This window comes from Dromiciops gliroides, chromosome 4 (genome assembly GCF_019393635.1).
Source record: "Dromiciops gliroides isolate mDroGli1 chromosome 4, mDroGli1.pri, whole genome shotgun sequence".
NCBI classification, from domain to species: domain Eukaryota; kingdom Metazoa; phylum Chordata; class Mammalia; order Microbiotheria; family Microbiotheriidae; genus Dromiciops; species Dromiciops gliroides.
In genome coordinates, this window is record NC_057864.1 from 364,900,229 (window position 1) to 364,920,556 (window position 20,328).

Consider the following 20,328-nt stretch of genomic DNA (forward strand, 5'->3'; position numbering starts at 1 on the left):
TGACCCTGGATGTTTAAGGCAATTGGGGTTAAGTAACTTGCCCAGGGTCACACAGCTAATAAGTGTCTGAGGTGAGATTTGAACTCAGGGCCTCCTGACTCCAGGGCCAGTGCTCCATTCACTGTGCCACCTAGATGCCCCTTAGGTCACAGGATTTAGAACTGGAAGAAATCTTATAGATTATCTAGTCTACTTTTGCATATGAAGAAGTTGAGGCCTTAAGGAATTAAGAAACTTGGCCCAGTTGAATAAGTAATAAGTAACACCAATGAGATTTAAACCTAGATTCTCTGACTCTAAATAGAATACTTTTTCTGGTACATCATCAATGTCATCCCCTTTCCTCCCTTGAAATTATTAATGATAGAAAATCAGAATTATACATTTTGGAGTCTTCTATCCCTTTATTCCCTCAGAGGTAGCTGGTGGCACAATTGATAGAGTGCTGAGTCAATATAGTAAACTTCAGATCAGGAAGACCTGAGTTCAAATCCAGCTTCAGACATTAACTGACCCTGTGATCCTGAGTAAGTCATTTAAATTCTTTTTGCCTCAGTTTCCTATACTGCAAGATGGGAATGATAAAAATATCAGCTACCTTGCAGGGTTTTTGTGAATCTCAAATGAGATAATATTTCTTTAAAAAGAGAGAAAGAGAGCTCTTAACATAGTGCTTGGCACATAGCAGACAATGTAATATAATTAGATGAGATGATATATGGCATGTTATGACATGGCATGTAATATAATGCAATATAACATATGATAAGTATATATTCCCTTCACTTTTTCCCCCTTAGAGGCAACCACGGCATTGTGATTAGAGGGTATTCTCAGAGCTCAGAAGACTTGGGCTCATGTCCTACCTCTGACACATACAGGTAACTCTGGGCAAGGCATTTAGCCTCAGTGTTCTAGGCAACTCTGCACAAGATGCAGAGAAGTTGGGGCAGCTAGGTGGCGCAGTAGATAAGAGCACCGGCCCTGGGGTCAGGAGTACCTGAGTTCAAATCCGGCCTCAGACACTTAACACACACTTACTAGCTGTGTGACCCTGGGCAAGTCACTTAACCCCAATTGCCTCACTAAAAAAAAAAGATGCAGAGAAGTTGCCAACCTGTATTGTAAGGAAGTCAAACCATAAACATTTATTAGGCACTTGCTATGTGCAGGTGTTGTGCCAAGTGCTAGAGATAGAAAAACTAGCCAAAAAAACCCCCAAATTTTCCCCCCTCTCAAGGAGCTCATAATCTAATGGGAGAAACAATATGCAAAATTTACATGATCTTTATATACAAATAAGATATAAATAGGATAAATAGAGGATGGCGAACAGAAAGAAAGGACAAAACTCTTCTAGGAGTTCTTCTACAGAGACCCAGTGTCTCACTAACCCTCTCCATCTCTCTTGAGCTATATTCTTTTTAGAATGTCTAGACATGGGATTATGTTTTCTATTTCTCTGAACTTTGGGAATATATTATATATAATTATGCCCAGCTTTTCTTCCCTTAACTCTTACCCACTCTAAGACATCATTAACCTAGTACTCCAAACTTGAGATCTAGTTATTGGTCGTTCTTTTTTCCTCACCTGTCATATCTAGGCAGTTACCAATGCCTACCAATTCTAGATCCACAAAATCTCTTCTATCTCTTCCCCCTCTCCATTCTCATAGTCACCATATTAGTTTAGGGCTTATTATAATATATGTACATTATTTTACATTATAGCTATTGTATGGCAGTGCAGGCCAGGGACTGCTATCCTTTTTGTCTTTGTACCCTCTTAGAATACTACCAGACTGGGGGGCAGCTAGATGGTACAGTGGATAAAGCACTGGCCCTGGATTCAGGAGGACCTGAGTTCAAATCTGGCCTCAGACACTTGACACTTACTAGCTGTGTAACGCTGGGCAAGTCACTTAACCCCCACTGCCCCACCCCAAAAAAAAAAAAAGAATACTACCAGACACACAACAAATGCTTGTTAAAATGAGCTGAATGTGACATATTCAGAGTTGTTCTGGAGCTGGCTCACACCAGCTCAGGAAAATTGATCATTAAATTTTCAGTGTGAGCAGTTACACCTTGAAAATCAGCAAACACTATAAATTAAGGCTTGGTTTTTCTTATGATGATTGTCTAGACTTAAGAAATTAATGGAGAAATGCTAATAATGAATATTAAACTTAGAAGTGTGTCATAAGTACATTTTGGGGGGAGAGCTGGTTGTAAACATTTATTAGTACACCATGGGATATCCTCTAGCAGACCCAATAAGTTCCATTAACATAGGGACTATATTGTCTAAACTTGCTATTTCCCCCCAGCACTTCTAGCAATAGTCCATACATTTTGGGACAAACCATACCTGTAATTTCATTGATATGGAGAACTCTGGTAAGGAAACACTAGATACCAATGCAGGTTGACACCTGCTTTGCAACTTAAAATCTTAAGTCACCTGAAGGACAGAGAATTTAAGTGACTTAACCAAGGTCACACAGCCAGTATATGTCAGAGGCAGGAATGAAACTTGGATTTTCCTGATGCTGAGACTGCTTATCTAACCATTACACCACAAGACTTCCTATTATAAGTTTCTGTGCATAGTCTTCATCGGTATTATCATCATCATTGTATCTAGCATTTTATTGGGAGATCTCTCTCTGTCTATATATATATATATATTGGGAGATCTCTCTCTGTCTATATATATATATATATATATATATATATATATATATATATACACATATATATACACACACACACATATATATACATAGACACATAGACACACACATATATACATAGACACATAGACACATATCTCTATGTATATGTATGTGTCCATATATATGTATATGTATATTGTGTCGTTTAAAATCTAAATGTGTGGTCGCCTTAAATTAGAAGTTTTAGCACCAGTCTTTGGGCATTAAGCATTTATTAAAGCATACCAGGTATTAGAAAAAAGAGAACACATGGAGTTAAGAAAAGGCCTATCTAGCCTAGAGTTCCAGCCTGGTTTGGTTCTTCTTTAAGTCCTCCACCACGAGCATGCTTCAATCATGAACGGCTCCCAAACTGAGTGTGGAAGCTTTTTATAGGTCTGGAGGAGAGGCGGGCCTTACACACTGCTTCAAGCTGATTGGTAGGCATCATTCAAATCCATTGGTTCACTGGACTTAATGGTGGTCTTGAGTTGAGTTCAAAGTCCTTAGCTCCTGAGAACAATACCTTCTTAAGGGCCAGCCAGGTGTGCTTACAATCTAGTTAACTGGAAGTAGGCTAATCAGCAGTCAATCACTCTCACTTAATTCAATCAGTTTAGAGTTCTTTCCAGGTGGGCCTTTGAGTATCTGCTAAATCCCATTATTTTATTACAATATGTATATGTATATGTATATGTATATGTATATGTATATGTATATGTATATGTATATGTATGTGTATGTGTATGTGTATGTGAATATGAATATGAATGTGCATGTGTATATGTATGTGTATATGAATATTTATGTGAATATGTATATGAATATGTATGTGTATATGTATATGTATATGAATATATATGTGAATATGTATATGTATATGAATATGAATATGTATGTGTATGTATATATATGTGTGAATATGAATATGAATATGAATGTGTATGTGTGTGTGTATGTGTATGTGTACGTGTACGTATACGTGTACGTGTATGTGTATGTGTAGTCTCACTTGATCCTTACAAAAACCCTGTGAGGTAGGGGCACTATCATAATTATCCCTATGTCACAGAAAAGAAAATAGGCTCAGGGCAGCTAGGTGGTGCACTGGCCCTGGATTCAGGAGGACCTGAGTTCAAATCCAGCCTCAGACACTTAACACTTACTAGCTGTGTGACCCTGGGCAAGTCACTTAATTTCAATTGCCTCACCAAAAAAGAAAGAGAAAATAGGCTCATAAATGGGGAATTAAATTCAAAAAAAATTAGCAACCAATTCTTCCTTGTTAGATGGAACTAAGTCCAGAATAGTAGTTTCTCATATGGTCTTAAATTAGGAACATATATAATACAACTTGTTTGTAAGTTGGAGACTTCCTACATATGAACCTGAGGTGCAGGTGCTAGGAGACCTCCTTTTCCTGAATTTTCCTCTCTGAGTCACTTGAATCTACTAATCATTGTAGCAGCAGCTGCCTCTGCCCTACACCCCCCTCTCTGTGTCCCCCCCCCCAAAAAAAAAACCACAAAACAGTATAGCTGTTTGTATTCACCATATTCTAAAGGCCTCTCTATGCCACAGCATACACAAAGGTTCAAGAAGCTCTAGAAACAGTCCTATCCCATACAAAAGATTCCGGCATCACTTCCCAGACATCTCCAACCACAGAATAATGTTAGCCAAACCTACAAAAGCTAGTCTGAAGGACCTGGTGATCTAGAATACCCCTGGGATAAAGAAAAATTGGGAAAGTTTGAAACAAAATAGAGGAAATGAAGCCTGTTTTCATACTGAAAAAGATTGCTTCACAAACGAAGTGTTTTTGAAACATTCATGTTTTCAAATTTAATATTTTAAGTGGGAACTAAAACCAGCAGCAATATTTTCTCATAAAACCTCCATTCTTATCTGAGGGAAGACCAAGATTCTGAGAAATACACTTTAAAAATTCCTTGATTATAGTCAAAAAACCCAGAAGGACACTTTTGATTCTTGAGCACAGGGGCCATAGTATATATTCAGACTGTCAAACTCCTACTTCTCAAGGGGGGTGTGGGGGGACCCATTTTGTCCAATGGTTAACTAGTCCCTTTTAAGTATGCATTATATTTGTGCCAAGTGTTTGTTTATGGCTTGCTTTGCTTGAGTGAGTTTACATACCCAGAAAGTTGAACTTTTAACCTGTCAAGAGGCTGAAATGTTAAAGTGGGGAAAGGATTGAGCTGAGTACATTAGAAGTATCACTGTATTGGGTGGGCATGAAAGCTATTTCTCTGTGGGGACTGATGCTGCTGTTTTAAAAGTTAGTCCAGCATTTTCCTGAACAAAGAGCAAATATGTCTAGACACTGATGAGTATTTAAAGGCAAAATGGATAATAGACACAGTACTTTGAGAAGTTCTATTTTATTCATTCAATTGTCCCAACTGTACAAAGAAGGCTTTGCTGTGTCCATAATTTTCAACAGTTCATGCACAGGGAATTGGCCATACTTTAATTTCCCACCAAACAATAGGTGTCATCTTTTTTTTTCTTTTGTTTTTGTGGGGCAATGAGGGTTAAGTGACTTGCCCAGGGTCACACAGCTGGTAAGTATCAAGTGGCTGAGGCCAGATTTGAACTCAGGTCCTCCTGAATCCAGGGCTGGTGCTTTATCCACTGTGCTACCTAGCTTCCTGGTCATCATTCTTTAAAATATTAAAAGTAGTGTTGTGAAAAGCACCAAATACTAAATCTCAGCATTTGCTCATTTATTTATTGGAGGACATCATAGAAGAAGATACCACTTGCTATAACTATTTTTATCTCAAAACAATTAGCAAGTTTATGAAATCTAGGACGGAGAAAATGATAGGTTTTCCCTGCCCTTTGAACACTTGGCAATTCTAATGACAAGTTCAAAGATACATCTTGTTCAACTCAGATTGGAAGCATGAAACTCACAACTAGCCTGTTACTCTGCACCCCAGATGTTCCCGACAAATGCTTGCTAACTAACTAAAATGCTAGACAGAGATCAAAATTTCATTTCACCGAGGTCATCCATCCACCAGCAACGGGAAACGACTATTTCTTCTTTCTGACCTGAAATGATGAGAATAGGGCACAGAGGGTGAAAAGTTACTTTTTCCATTATCCATCAATGGTTCTGGCTACGTCAGTAAACAATTCCCTAGAACAGCATTCATTGTCTCTACCCTGTTCTCCACAGCCACCTAAGCCACTCGAGGTTAGTCACTTTGCCAGATTTAGAATCTTCACCCAAGTATCTATTCAGTTGGCTCATGGCCTTGCATCCTACAGGATGAGACAACTAAACAGTAAACATTGTGTCCTGATTTTCTCTGTATTGTCTTTTTCCCCCTTACATTAGCAGCACTTTTGAATTATGACCACAAGGTGGCAGAATTGTAACACGATGAGATTGATTTGCACTCCTGTAACAAAGATACTCATTGCAATAGGGGGTTTAAAAAGTCCGTGCTTTCGAAGCAAGCTGGACAAAACCTCTCTATGATGAAACTGGTGTACTTCCTTTTACTTTGTGTTAATCTTAAGGAGGTAAAGGCATCTCACAATATGCATTGAAATGAATGGTCCCTTTAAATTGCCTCACTACAATCCCTTTTGATTTCTATAGTAAGTGTCAAAAATAAATCTATATTTATTCAAGGTAGAGAATTAGCCCTCAATCTTGGATGATGAAATATTCTGGGTTTTTTCTAATATTTGGGAACATTCTGCTTCTCCTTTAATATAACAAGGAAAACCCTTGCCCTATATTTAAAACCTGAGGACCCATGGTTAAATCAGATGTCTATTACCTTTCTGACCTTGTACCTCCTCTTTGGATCTCAGTTTCCTCATTTCTAAAGAAAAATATTGACCTAGATGATTTTACGACCCTTTCCAGCTCTAACACTTTTTTTTTTTCGGTGAGGCAATTGGGGTTAAGTGACTTGCCCAGGGTCACACAGCTAGTAAGTGTCAAGTTTCTGAGGCTGGATTTGAACTCAGGTACTCCTGAATCCAGGACCGGTGCTCTATCCACTGTACTACCTAGCTGCCCCTGAGCTCTAACACTTATAATCCTACTAATTGGTACCATAAAATGAATGTTCTACAAGCCCCCATCTGTAAAGTGGGGAGTCAAGAAAACAGAGAGGGACACCCAAAGGAAAATGCCTTATAAAGATGGTAACCACCATAGTAAAGAAAACCAAAACCTTGCTTATGTAGAAACTGATAGATGGAGTGGCACTGACCCTCTTCCAAATTAACCGACTGTCTAGCTCAAACATAAGCGACAGATGTCCTACCCATGAAAAGCCAGGGCATCTAATCTCATTAAATTGGGAGCTGCTTGAAGACAGGGACTGTCTTTTGCCTCTTATTGGATCCTAGTGCTTAGCATATTACCTAGCATGTAGTCAATGCTTAATAACTGTTTAATGATTGACTTATTGACTGACCTAAAGTCTCACCAGTGAAAGCCTCTGATTAGAGATTTAGTAAAGATCCACCCCCATACCCCCACAATTTAAACCCAGGATTTAGATGCACAATACAAATCCTCTTGTACAAAGCAGTTCTCACTTTATGAGTACAATTGCAAATTTTGTTTTTAAGGGAAATGAAAGCAGATTTACTAAATGTCATTACTTAGATTCCTGTTCAGTAGTTGCAGGGAGGGGTCCACAAAAGCAAAGAAGTTAATAGTTTCCTACTTTGGCAATAACACTCAGAGTTACCTGTTGTCAGTTGCCATTATTTATCTGCTATGACCTTGACTAATCTGAGAACAGTGTTTCATTAACCACTGCTTCCGCCTCATGTTATTTCCTGCTTCTTGGGGCCAGACTGCTTACAGAAGTCAAACCCACGGGGTTCCTGACATCTTTTGCCTCGGTATTCTGTGAAAGCTTCTTTCAGAGTTTCCATTGTCTGTGGGAACTGCCTAAATCACAGATTCTCAAACTTTTTTGTCATGGACCTATTGGGCACCCTGGTGAAACAAACCCAAGAGCCCTTTCTCAAAATAACATTTTCAAATGCCCAGAAATAACAAAGAAAATCAATTATGCTGAAATGATTATCCCTCCCAACATGGAGGTAGTGGGGTGAAGAACACCTGAGTTCTGATGATCTTTATAAAACCTCTGCCCTTTTTCCAAACAGGGATAATAAGATGATTAAATCTTGCCTTTTCCACAGAGACAGGGAGTGGCCTCTTAGGTCAGAATCAGCTAGCTTCCTGTTTCATAGAGAATGCAAAGTACACACCACTAGCTCTCAGGGGCACATTCTCAACAACAGTTGCTATAGCCTCAAGCATCCAGGTGGCCTAGACTGGGGAAGGTACAGGTATTCTCTAGGACACATCAAATAAAGGTTTTGTATAATACTAATGTCACTTTGTCTTTTTTTTATAGTAGAGAAGTTCATAATTATCTTTCTATTTAAAGTTACAATCTACAAGACTTTGAGGGCAGCAGGCAGCATCAAAATAACCTCCTGGTGATATTCCTTCAGGCCACCCATTATTCCCTAATTCCTCATTCTTACCTGACTTTTTCAATCATCCCCTTTTCAAAGAGAATTGTGAATCTGTGTCATTGCAGAGAGAGTTTGGAGCAGTTTAATCAAATTCTGCCCTCTCTTGGATTCACTCACTGCAGGCAGGAATCTATTACAGAATTTGCAGGGATGACCTTAGCAGGGTGAAAAGGTATGTGTATTATTGGGGCTATTTTCCTTGGCGATGGAGATATCTCAAATGCATGAAGAGATATGCCCCCCACCCCAATCCTATTTGTAATATGGGCAGCTGAGACATTAAGCTCCTAAGACTTTTCCATCTGTGCTATTTTATGCAGTTAGCCAATGGATCTAGGGGAAGGTGCTGTATATTCATCCCAAATGGGGTTCATTAGTGCAGATGAATAACATTTCTACCCACTGCTCTTTGAGTATCAGTGGAGATTGTTGCCACTGTGTGTCTTTTTATAGCTAGCCCCCAAACAAGCCATCCAGTGGGGGGAGGGCAGAGAATTGGAATTCATTTCCATAAAGAGGGACTTAAAAGCATTTTCAAAACACTTAAAGCATTTTACCTGATGTTGATGAGCTTTTTCTGTTTAGCCTAGCTTAACAAAAGAAAAAAAGAGAGAGAAAGAGAGGGAGGGAAAAAGGGAGGGAGGGAAGACAATTTCCCTTTTCAACAAGAAATTCCCCATGTTCTGATGAGTCACAACTGAGGCATGCTATACAGGAAAGAACAAATTGGTTTTCAGGTATTGCTGAATCCTGTTCTTTGGACACCTCTGCTGAGTCAGAATGTAGCCAGAGGTTAGGACCAGTCATAATGAAGGAGGGCAGGACTCAAAAGTAGATGCGTTGGTCAAAGTGCGTGCTTTCTAATAAGAGTCACCATTGTACGATAGCCTCTTACGCGTTAAGAAGGAAGGGAATGAGGACTTTCATCATTCTGGTAGTCTCTGGTTATCTGTGGGAGTTAGGGATTCAAGAGCAGGGCATGTCCAGCTAGTTATTTGTCTTATGTGTCTATGGAAGAACAACGTAGAATGCTGATGGTTCAACGGTGTAAGTCTAGTTACAGTGAGTTATGGCGAAGAATGTGCTGGGTTGCCTAGCAACAAACCATTAAGGGTTTGAATAGAACAACTTAAAGTTTAATTCGATAACTTCAAAGTCTAAATACACCATGACTTTCTAAAGGGCCAAGCTTTTGTTTAACAAGGAAAGAAAAAAACTGGAAGAAAAAAAAATGTGAAACATTTGTTTTCTTTTTAAAAAACCTTATGTAATAATATGGCATTGATATGGCTACTTAAACCTTATAAAGCAAATTATATACGTTATCACATGACCTCTCATCTGAGGTGAACATTTTAACACTTTACTTGGTAGTGAGGTTTCTGAAAACAAAGCTTATTTTGATGAAGCTAGCCTAAGTGCAGAAAGGTTAGGAAGTGAGTCTGTCCCCTGAGTTCTGTCTTGGTGGCAGCTGAACAGGACCAGACACCATCACTTTCTCGGGGCCATGTCTATCAAGGGCAGGTCAGGGCTTCCGGGAAAAGCCCCAATCTTCTTGCTTGCAAATCCAGATCACTTGGAAGGGGAAATGGGCAAGCACTGCTTAGACTTGGCCACATGCAACTGTCATGTCCCTAGACATGAATTTATCCTAAGAGAGTAGGAACAATATTATATTTGTTTAGGACTGGGTTGCTGGCATCTACTTTGGTGAGGTAGGAGAGAATACCCATACCACAGCTTCCACCTTTCTTACTATGTACCACCCCAGGTCCTCCTCGCTAACCCCCCAAGTCACAGTAAGGAGAGTGTTTTATGTCAGGAATATATCTCTGTGGCTCCTAGGTTATTACTACCCATAATAATGAATTTTCTGACAATATGTTACTAGAATGCACCATCATCATCATTAAACGGTATATTACGGGGGCAGCTAGGTGGCACAGTATATAAAGCACTGGTCCTGGATTCAGGAGGACCTGAGTTCAAATCGGGCCTCAGACACTTGACACTCATTAGCTGTGTTACCCTGGGCAAGTCACTTAACCCTCACTGCCCCACAAAAAAAAAAAAGTATCTTGGGGCAGCTAGGTGGCACAGTGGATAGAGCACCGGTCGTGGATTCAGGAGGACCTGAGTTCAAATCCAGCCTCAGACACTTAACACTTACTAGCTGTGTGACCCTGGGCAAGTCACTTAACCCCAATTGCCTCACCAAAAAAATAAATAAATAAATAAAGGTATATTCCTGTAACAGGAAGATGAATTCCCACACTAAAAGCAACACTTTTCCTCTAAGGATTTTTTTTTAATCAATTGCCAATCAGTAAGTATTGATCAAGTACCTACTAGTTACTCCGACTACGTGGAAATATATAGAAGAAATAGAAGACATGTTCTCTGCCTTTATACCACTTATAGTCTAATCAGAGACACCAAATGTAGATGCTTCAAGCAATTAGGAAACAAGGGCTTCTTTGTTCAGTAGCAAAGTCCACAGTTCCACCACTGATCATTACCTTGGTTTTTCACAGGGGCCCTGTGCCGCAGATACAGAACCAGCTCTTTTGATAGGGAGCAAGCAGTTTGGACTTTCAAGAAATAGCCATATTGCCATTGCTTTTGATGACACCAAAGTTAAAAACAGGTATGTCTGATTCTGATATCTAACACTATTATAAAACAAGACAAGCCCTAAAAAAGGCAGGGCAATGGGTTCTTTTCCCCAGGGCACCAAAATTTAGACAGTGCTAACAGCACTAACACACCTGCAACTAGAAACAACTGACTTGATCTAGTTAGCATCTGAATTATCAGCTTGAGTTTATCTAGTTACCTAGTTAGTAAGGATAATTAGTTTAAAAAGAAGCTTCGAGATGGGGGAACCCACCTTTTTCACTGCTGCAACATGCTTTACTATGAACCATTTTGCCAATGTAAGACTCCCTCTGTGTCCCTCTTCCCTCACCCATCCCTACTGAATTTGTTTTTAAAAGTTGCTTTGAAAGCACTTTTTAGTGCTGTTTGACTTTAATGTTTTGTAAAGATTTTTTTTTTTATTTTTATCTTTGGGGCTCTAAAGACAAGTGATCAATGGAAGTACAGAATATTTACATTCATACCAGTTAAATAAACACAGGAACAACTTTTTCCCCCTGTAACCCAGAGCAGAGTAGTACAGAATTAAATAGGTTGGGTCTGTAAGACATCATTTTTTGACATAGTAAGTCTTCAAAATCCCTGGTGCCCAAAGCCTCTGGACTACAACTTGGAATAATGGAAATTTGCATCATCTGCAGGAGGCTGATAATCAGATTCCCTGCCTGACCCCACTTCATTTTATTGTTTTTATCTTTTTTTTAAAAGTTTATTGATATACTTTTCTTTCGTGCCACAGTTATTTTTGGAATATAAACAGCCTTAAATCCTCCCAAATGGAGCCTTGCTTTGTAACAGAAAAAATTATAAGAAAAGCAGTAATACAGTGATCCTGGCTGACAATGTATGCAATATTCTACTACAGTTGTTCCCTAAATATTTTTGTACAAATAGGTCTTTTTCTCTTTTTTGGGATGTCTTTGGGGTATAAACCTAGCAGTGGTATTTTGGTATTTTTCTTTCTTTCTCTTTCTCTCTTTCTCTCTTTCTATCTCCTTTTTTCTTTTTCTTTTTACCTCCCCTCCCCTCCCCTCCTCTCGAGCAAGAGAAAGAAAGAAAAAGAAAGAAAGAAAATAAGTAACATAACCCAGGGCTGATGGAGTTGTGAAAAGATCCAACCATTCTGGAGAGCAATTAGGAACTATGCCCAAAGGGCTATAGAACTGTGCATTCCCTTTGATCCCAAAATACCACTGCTAGGTTTATACCCCAAAGACATCCCAAAAAAGAGAAAAAGACCTATTTGTACAAAAATATTTATAGCAACCATTTTTGTAGTGGCAAAGAATTGGAAATCAAAGGAATGCCCATTAAGTGGGGAATTGCTAAACAGGCTGTGGTATATTATGCTGATGCAATATTATTGTGGTATAAAAAAATCACAAGAACGGTGATTTCAAAAAGGGCTGAAAAGACTTTTATGAATTGATGTATAGTGAAGTGAGCAGAACCAAGAGAACACTGTACACAGTGACAGTGATATTGTTTGAAGAACTGTGAAAGACTTCACTTTTCTCAACAATACAATATACTATCCACCTCCAAAGAAAGAATTGATATTGATGGAACACAAACTGAAGGATGCTATTTTTCACTTTCTTTCATTTTTTATTCAAGTTTTCTTATACAAAATGATTAATATGGTAATGCTTTACATGATTGCACATGTATGACCTGTATCTGATTGCTTGCCACCTCAGGGAGAGAGGGAAGGAGGGATAGAATTTGGAACTCAAAACTTTAAATAAAAATGTGTATTATTTTAAAAAGAAAATCCACAACTTAACCTTCATCTTCTAATAGTAATTTCAAAACTTGCACAAGTTGTACTGATTTTGAAAATTCTTACATTTACAGCCTCACCATTGAATTTGAAATACGAACAGAAGCTGAATCAGGCTTAATGTTTTACATGGCTCGGATCAACCATGCCGATTTCGCTACCGTCCAACTGAAGAACGGCATGCCCTACTTTAGCTATGATCTTGGGAGTGGTAACACAAGTACTATGATCGCCACCAAAATCAACGATGGTCAATGGCACAAGGTACCAGGGCAGGGATATGTGGTTATACCTTGCTTAGCTGAAGCCATGGAGGATCTCCTCCAGTAGGGATCATGTTACCCTTCCAGGTATTACCCCTAACAGTAAGGGGGCAAATGGGGGAGGTTGTTGGGGAAAGTGTGAAAGAAATTCAGGGAATAGAGTTTGCTGCTCTCTCCCAGGAAGCTGTATCATTTTGTGTGATCTTGGAAAGCACTTCCTGACCCACCATAAAGTCTCAACAGTTTAGTCTGTAGGATGGAACCCTTTAAACAAGATGAGTAGAGTTTCTAAAGAAATTACTTGGATCAACTTCTAAAAGCTTAGCCCTATATCCTAAAATCACTATAATTGCAGGTAGAGAAAGCACTTTACAATCTTAGGATCCTGTTTTTGCTTGAATTGTGTTAATGTGGCTGATAGAACCTGCTGATACATTATCTGTTTTGTTTTTTTTTTAAAGAAAAGAAAGCATGGTTAGAGTATCTCTCTTTTGGGAGAGCCTCAAAAAATTGCTAACTCATAAAGTTCTCCCCACCTGTGTCAGCCTTGAAAGATAAAGTTTCCACATCCCTCCCCACTTCCACCCCACCCCAAAAACTGTCAAAAAAAAAAACCAACAAAGCATTTTTTAAACTTTCAGTGCAGTATATCACTTGATGTGAGATTCTAATGTATTAATTCATCTATATGTAATATCCATCCCATGCACAAAGGCCAGAGAACCTTACAAATAAAAAGTTAAGGTAAAGGGCAGTAGGTGACAGTGGATAAAGCACTGGCCCTGGATTCAGGAGGACCTGAGTTCAAATCCAGCCTCAGACACTTAACACTTACTGGCTGTGTGACCCTGGGCAAGTCACTTAAACCCAATTGCCTCACCAAAAAACAAACAAACAAACAAACAAAAATAATGATATAAAGTAAGGAATTTTTAAAATTTATTTTTATTTGGAAAGTGGGGAGAGTTAGGTACACTCATTCCAAACTGGAATTTGTATTTTATTTTTTGTATTTTGTCTTTCCTAACCTAAATCTTGATCAGACTGTGCTTTGACTAACATACTTATGAGAATCTCCCACTGTTCTCATATAAGGCTATGATACCATGTGCAGAGAATAATACTGTGGAATGAGCAAATGAATGGGAACCACTGCAGTATAAACTTTGGCCAACATTTCACTGGCTTCATTGGAGAATGAAGACTGCTTTGGGTATAAGTCTTGTGTATGAGCCAATTCAAATCAGGCCTCAGACACTTGACACTTACTAACTATGTGACCCTGGGCAAGTCACTTAACCCCAATTGCCTCACAAAAACAAAACAAAAAAAAAACCCACAAATAACAAAAACTTCTGTTTCCATGCATTGTTTTCTATCTCAATTTTTAGAAGTGCAAACTTTTTAAGAATGCAAACTCAGCAATCTTAGATCTGGTTGTTTAACCTGAATGAAATTCGACCTACAAAATCTCTTTAAATTCATGAGGACTAGGAGTTTCTGATTCTTATCTCTTTCTACATATGGAATCTGTCCAATCTTGGTTATTATGACTGCTTAATGTAACACATTTGTTTGAAAAAATAGATTAAGATCTTCCGGACCAAGCAAGAAGGAATACTACTTGTCGATGGTGCTTCCAACAGGACAACCAGCCCCAAGAAAGCCGATATCCTGGATGTTGTGGGGATGCTGTATGTTGGAGGGCTGCCCATCAACTATACAACAAGAAGAATTGGTCCAGTAAGGGCTTAAAATATCATTGTGTTTTCAGGGAGTTCATCGAATTTTCTTTAGTCAACATGGCAGTAAACCAGCACTTTTCTCAACTTTAAAAAAACCTATTTAAGATACTATGTCTTTTTGAGAGATTAAAAAATTTTTTCTCAAAGTATGCTGAGGGAGGGGCAGCCACATGTCTAAATAGAGTGTGTACAGGGCCTGGAGTCAGGAAGACCTGAATTCAAATCAATACATCAGATACTTATTAACTGTAACCCTGGGAAGTCAACCTCTGTTTGCCTCAGTTACCTTATCAGTAAAATGGAGATAATAGTAGCACCTACCTCCCAATGTTGTTACAAGGATCAAATTTGAAGAGTTTAGCACAATGCCCAACAGAAAGGAAGCACTCTGTAAGTAATAGTTATCATTATTGTTATTAGTTATTATTATTATTGGCTATAGGAAAAGATTCTAGAGATATAATTGCTGGAGCATATAAATGCTTTAGAGTAGGCCTTTTTTGATCATAAGATCATAAGTTTAGAGTTGGAACCATTTCATTTTATGGATGAATAGAAACCTAGAATCGTTAAATAAATGCTTAAAGGTTACAAAGGTAGTTCTTTGTGGAGTTGAACTAGAAACCAACTGCTCCCAATTCCAATCTAATGTTGTTGTTGTTGTTGTTTCCCACTTCATCACACTGTCTCACATTTGTATTAACAGGGGATTCCCTGTACCCACATTGGTTCAGGTACTGCCTTTGACACATACTGTCTCTGTGACCCTAAGCAGGATATTTAATATCTTGATGCCCTGGCATTTAGTATCTTGGTGCTCTAAGACTATGTACTGAGGAACAGTTGCAGATCACATCTGGAGCCAGATAAAATCACAGTTCTAGAAACAAAAAGGAAAACAAACAAAACTTGCTAACCCCTGTTCACCTACTAGCTATGTGACCTTTGGCAAAATATTTAACAGCTCTAAATCTCATTTTTCTTATCTATAAAACAGAGACACAGTACTTGCTCTGTTAGTAACAGTGTGGTGGTGGGGGGGGGGGATGACTGAATTTAAAGTCACAGGTCATGGGTCCAGGGTTCAAATTATGGCCCCAATATTTACTAGCCAGAGTCAGGCTATCATCTCTTCATTTATAAAAAGAGCACATTGGGGGCAGCTAGGTGGCGCAGTGGATAGAGCACCAGCCCTGGATTCAGGAGTACCTGAGTTCAAATCCGAACTCAGACACTTAACAATTACTAGCTGTGTGACACTAGGCAAGTCACTTAACCCCAATTGCCTCACCAAAAAAAAAAAAAAGAACACTTTGGCATTCAATGATACCTACATCCCCATTAACTCTATAATCCTTCCTTATAGTGTTTTGAGGAAGCTTAAGTGTAATATCAGGGGTAAAAGCAACTTGTAAATTTAATTAGTACTATACAAAAATAAGATATTATTATGCAAAGACAAGTGCTAATTAGGCATTTTCTGCATAGATGTGTGGGGAGATTTGGGGTTCTCCCTGAAAACACTGTGCTAATTTCCTTCCAATGAACTTATTCTCTGTTGGATACACTTTATCTCTGGCCATCAAAAATGAAAGCCAAAATCTATGTAATCAGTTCAGAAAAGTGGTAAAAAGTGATTGACTTGAATTATTATTTCATTAACCAAATGGGGAAAAGTTATTTGAAAAGAATCTAGATGGCTGGACTATAAATGATTTCTAGAAAGCCCTACTTAGTTACATAAATATAGCAAAAAGGTTTTAAGATTTGTAAAACTTTATTCTTAATGTAATTTACAACATGTACAATATAATGGACCACTAGCAATAGTAGTTATATGGGCCCTAGGAGTGAATCTTTAACAAATCAATGCTCTCATGGGATTGCTCCCAATAAGGACTATTAACCATATAATCAGGTAATCAAAAGCACTTTATTAAGCACCTACTATTTCCAGGCACTGTACAAGGTACTATACAAATAAAAAAGTGAGTCTTTGTTCTCAAAGAAATCGCATGCTTACATGTGCCAGGCAAGTTGCAGACTACTTTGGTGACAGTTGCCCAAATGTTTTCAACCAATATCCTAACACCTTGAGGTTTAAACTAGGCCATTCTTTAGGATTATCCAGCTGTAGCTGATTAAGTATTCCCTTTAAAAAGTTCCTCACTCTTAACGATGTCTCTTGGTGAAGGTAAAGGATTAGAAACACCTTGAATCTTTGTTATGGAATTTAGGTCGTCTACAGCATTGATGGCTGCATGAAGAATCTTAAAATGACAGAGGCTCCTGCAGACCTTGAAAATCCAACCTCCAGCTTCAATGTTGGCACATGTTACGCAAATGCTCAAAAAGGAACCTATTTTGATGGAACAGGCTTTGCCAAAGCAGGTGAGGATAATTGGATTCTTTCACGTTGAATATTAAATACACACACATATATTGTGAGGAAAATCACTCCTAAAATAATTCTCTGGAACTCAGTGGTGATGATGGGTCAAAGGCTCATTTATTGTCATTCTCAAAAGAATAGGCAACCCAATGTGCAGCTGGTGGGTGCCCAGAATGGAGGCTCCAAGGCCCGGTTTTATCCCCTAGACCCTAGCACAAATGGACCCTCCCCTTTTTCATCACTCATTGATTACTCGAGGGTTAAAGACTAGCTAATCTGAAGTCAGTATTCCCAACCCTAATGACCTAATTGAGACCAGTTGAACCTAATTAAGACCTGCTTGGGGCTCCTAGAACCATGTGATTTTGTTTGCCTGAGGGGGAGGAGGGGATCTGAGACCTTTGTCCTAAAACAGGTCTGGAGGAGTGTAATTTGAATGATATATAACTCATACACACATATGAATAACACATATAATATATGCATGATATATATAATGAACATATCGTATATTTATCATAAATGTTATATATAATATTAATAAATATAGATTTTCTAAATGTATGATATATGTATGTGTGTATATATCTGTGTGCATATGTGTGTGATTATATATGTGGATTTCATGCTGGTTGGAAAAGTCTCCTAATTCCTGGATTATTATCCTGGATTTATGCTAGAAATAATAATAATTTACATGTGCAGGATCACCTGGAGAAATTATAAAAATAAATATATCTGATGCTAAGCAAAACAAATGGATCAATATCAGTCAATAAGCATTTCTTTAGTATGTGCTATGTGCTGTACTAATCTAACAAGATACAAATAAAGGCAAAACAAGTCTCTGCCCTCAGAGTTCCCATTCCAATAAAAGAATGAATGGGGTGGGGGTGGGGGGCAGCTAGGTGGTGAAGTGGATAAAGCACCGGTCCTGAATTCAGGAGGACCTGAGTTCTAATCTGCCCTCAGACACTTGACACTTACTAGCTGTGTTACCCTGGGCAAGTCACTTAAACTTCATTGCCCCACCAAAAAAAAAAAGAAAAGAAAAGAAAATATAAAAACTTTTTAAAAATAAAAGAATGGGGGCAGCTAGGTGGTACAGTGGATAGAGCACCGGCCCTGGAGTCAGGAGTACCTGAGTTCAAATCCAGCCTCAGACACTTAACACTTACTAGCTATGTGACCCTGGGCTAGTCACTTAACCCCAATTGCCTCACTTAAAAAAAAGAAAAAAGAATAAATGGACAAGCATTTATTAGGTGCCTACACTGTGCCAGTCATGCTAGATGCTAGTGATACAAATGCAAAAATAGGATAGTCCCTGCTTGTATACTAATTGTATATCTAATCAGGGGATATTATCATCAACACATTAGTAAATGTTTAGCCAACTCTCCAAGGGAAAAATATACACATAATACACTTTTAAACTAAATTACTAACATTTTCTCCATTACTTTCTTAAGTCTAGACAATAAACAAAACAATGTCAATTCTTGATTTATAGCCTTTGCCAATTTCTGAGATGTCAATGCTTGCACTGAAAATTTAACAACCAGCTCTCACAAAGCTCCATCCAGCTTACCACTGAATATAACACATGTTCAGGGGAAAGGATCCAAGACGGGAGTTTTGGTTTAGGGAGTCACCCGGATAGTGAGAGTCAATTGTCACCTCCTTTTCAGTATCATTGTTACCATTGACTAGATTACTGTTCCTAAAGTAAGAGCAAGAGGTGAAAAGAAGGGGGTGGAATGGGTTGGGGAGAGGGGAGAAGAGAGGGAAGGTTATCCATGTAAGGATCCTGAGCAAAACTAAGTCAAATAAATTCATTAAGAAGAGACGTGGGGGGCAGCTAAATGGCTCAGTGGATAAAGCACTGGCCCTGCATTCAGGAGTACCTGAGTTCAAATCCGGCCTCAGACACTTAACACTTACTAGCTGTGTGACACTGGGCAAGTCACTTAACCCCAAATTGCCTCACCAAAAAAAAAAAAAAAATTAAAAAAAAAAGAAGAGATGTGGAGGATATAACAGTTGTCCTGCCTGGAGACTGGTAACAATAGAGGCAGCATGTTTGGATGGAATAAGCACTGAACATGGAAGGAAAAGATCTGAATTTAAAAGCCTCATCCTGAGGGTTATTAGCTGTGGGAAGATACTAAGTCTCTAAGATACTATTTGCACATCTATAAGGTAGAGATAATAAAATTTGAAATATTGACCTCACAAAATTATTTTAAGGAAAGTGCTCTTAAAATCTTTAAAATTATAGAAACCCGAGTTATTATTAGCTATAAGTAATGCAGTGGATAGAATACTGGAAGTGAGTGCAAATCCTGCCTAAGATACCTAATAGTTTTTTGACCTCGAGCAAGTCACTTTCAGTCTCAGTTTCTTCAACTGTAAAATAGGGATAATAATAGCACATACCTTACAGAGTTGTGAGGATCAGATGAGACAAAATGTTAAAAGTACTTCACAAATCTTAAATTGCTATATAAGTGCAAGAGAGGAGGAGGAATACTAGTAGCAGTAGTAGTAGCAATAATAATGGTAGTAGTGGGGCAGCTAGGTGGCGCAGTGGATAAAGCATCGGCCCTGGATTCAGGAGTACTTGAGTTCAAATTCCGGCCTCAGACACTTGACACTTACTAGCTGTGTGACCCTGGGCAAGTCACTTAACCCCAATTGCCTCACTTAAAAAAAAAAAATAATAATAATGGTAGTAGTAGGAATAGTAGTAGCGATAATAATGGTAGTAGTAGGAATGGTTGAAGTAATTTTAAGGGCCTAAAATTCTAGCTCTGATGTCTAAGATCTAATGAGTGGTCGCCTTAAATTAGAAGCTTTAGCAAGAGTTTAGATTTTTAATAAGTATTTATTAAAGTGCATTAGAAGTTATTGAAAGAGAGAGAGAGAGAGAGAGAGAGAGAGAGAGAGAGAGAGAGAGAAAGCAAACTTCATCTAACTATCTAAAAGAGCCCAGCATCTGTCCTCCTGCCAAGCCGAAGTTCCGATATGAAAGGCCTCTCTCCTCCCAGAAGCCTCCCATGAAACAGGGCCGTGTACACACACACACACACACACACACACACACACACACACACACACACACACACACACACAGAGCTCCAAGCTAATTGGTTGGTAGCACTAATTGACTGGACCCACAGGCAGCAAACATCACTTCCTGATGCCGATCT

At 38.6% G+C, this 20,328-nt stretch overlaps 1 protein-coding gene across 1 annotated transcript in view; it reads left to right on the plus strand.

The window, feature by feature from the left end:
- Positions 1 to 20,328, plus strand: part of LAMA2 (laminin subunit alpha 2) — an 804,877-nt gene that overhangs the window by 776,010 nt on the left and 8,539 nt on the right. The window contains 4 exon segments of the mRNA XM_044002871.1: positions 10,810 to 10,922; positions 12,791 to 12,980; positions 14,567 to 14,722; positions 16,962 to 17,115. Coding sequence (XP_043858806.1) covers positions 10,810 to 10,922; positions 12,791 to 12,980; positions 14,567 to 14,722; positions 16,962 to 17,115 — 613 coding nt within the window.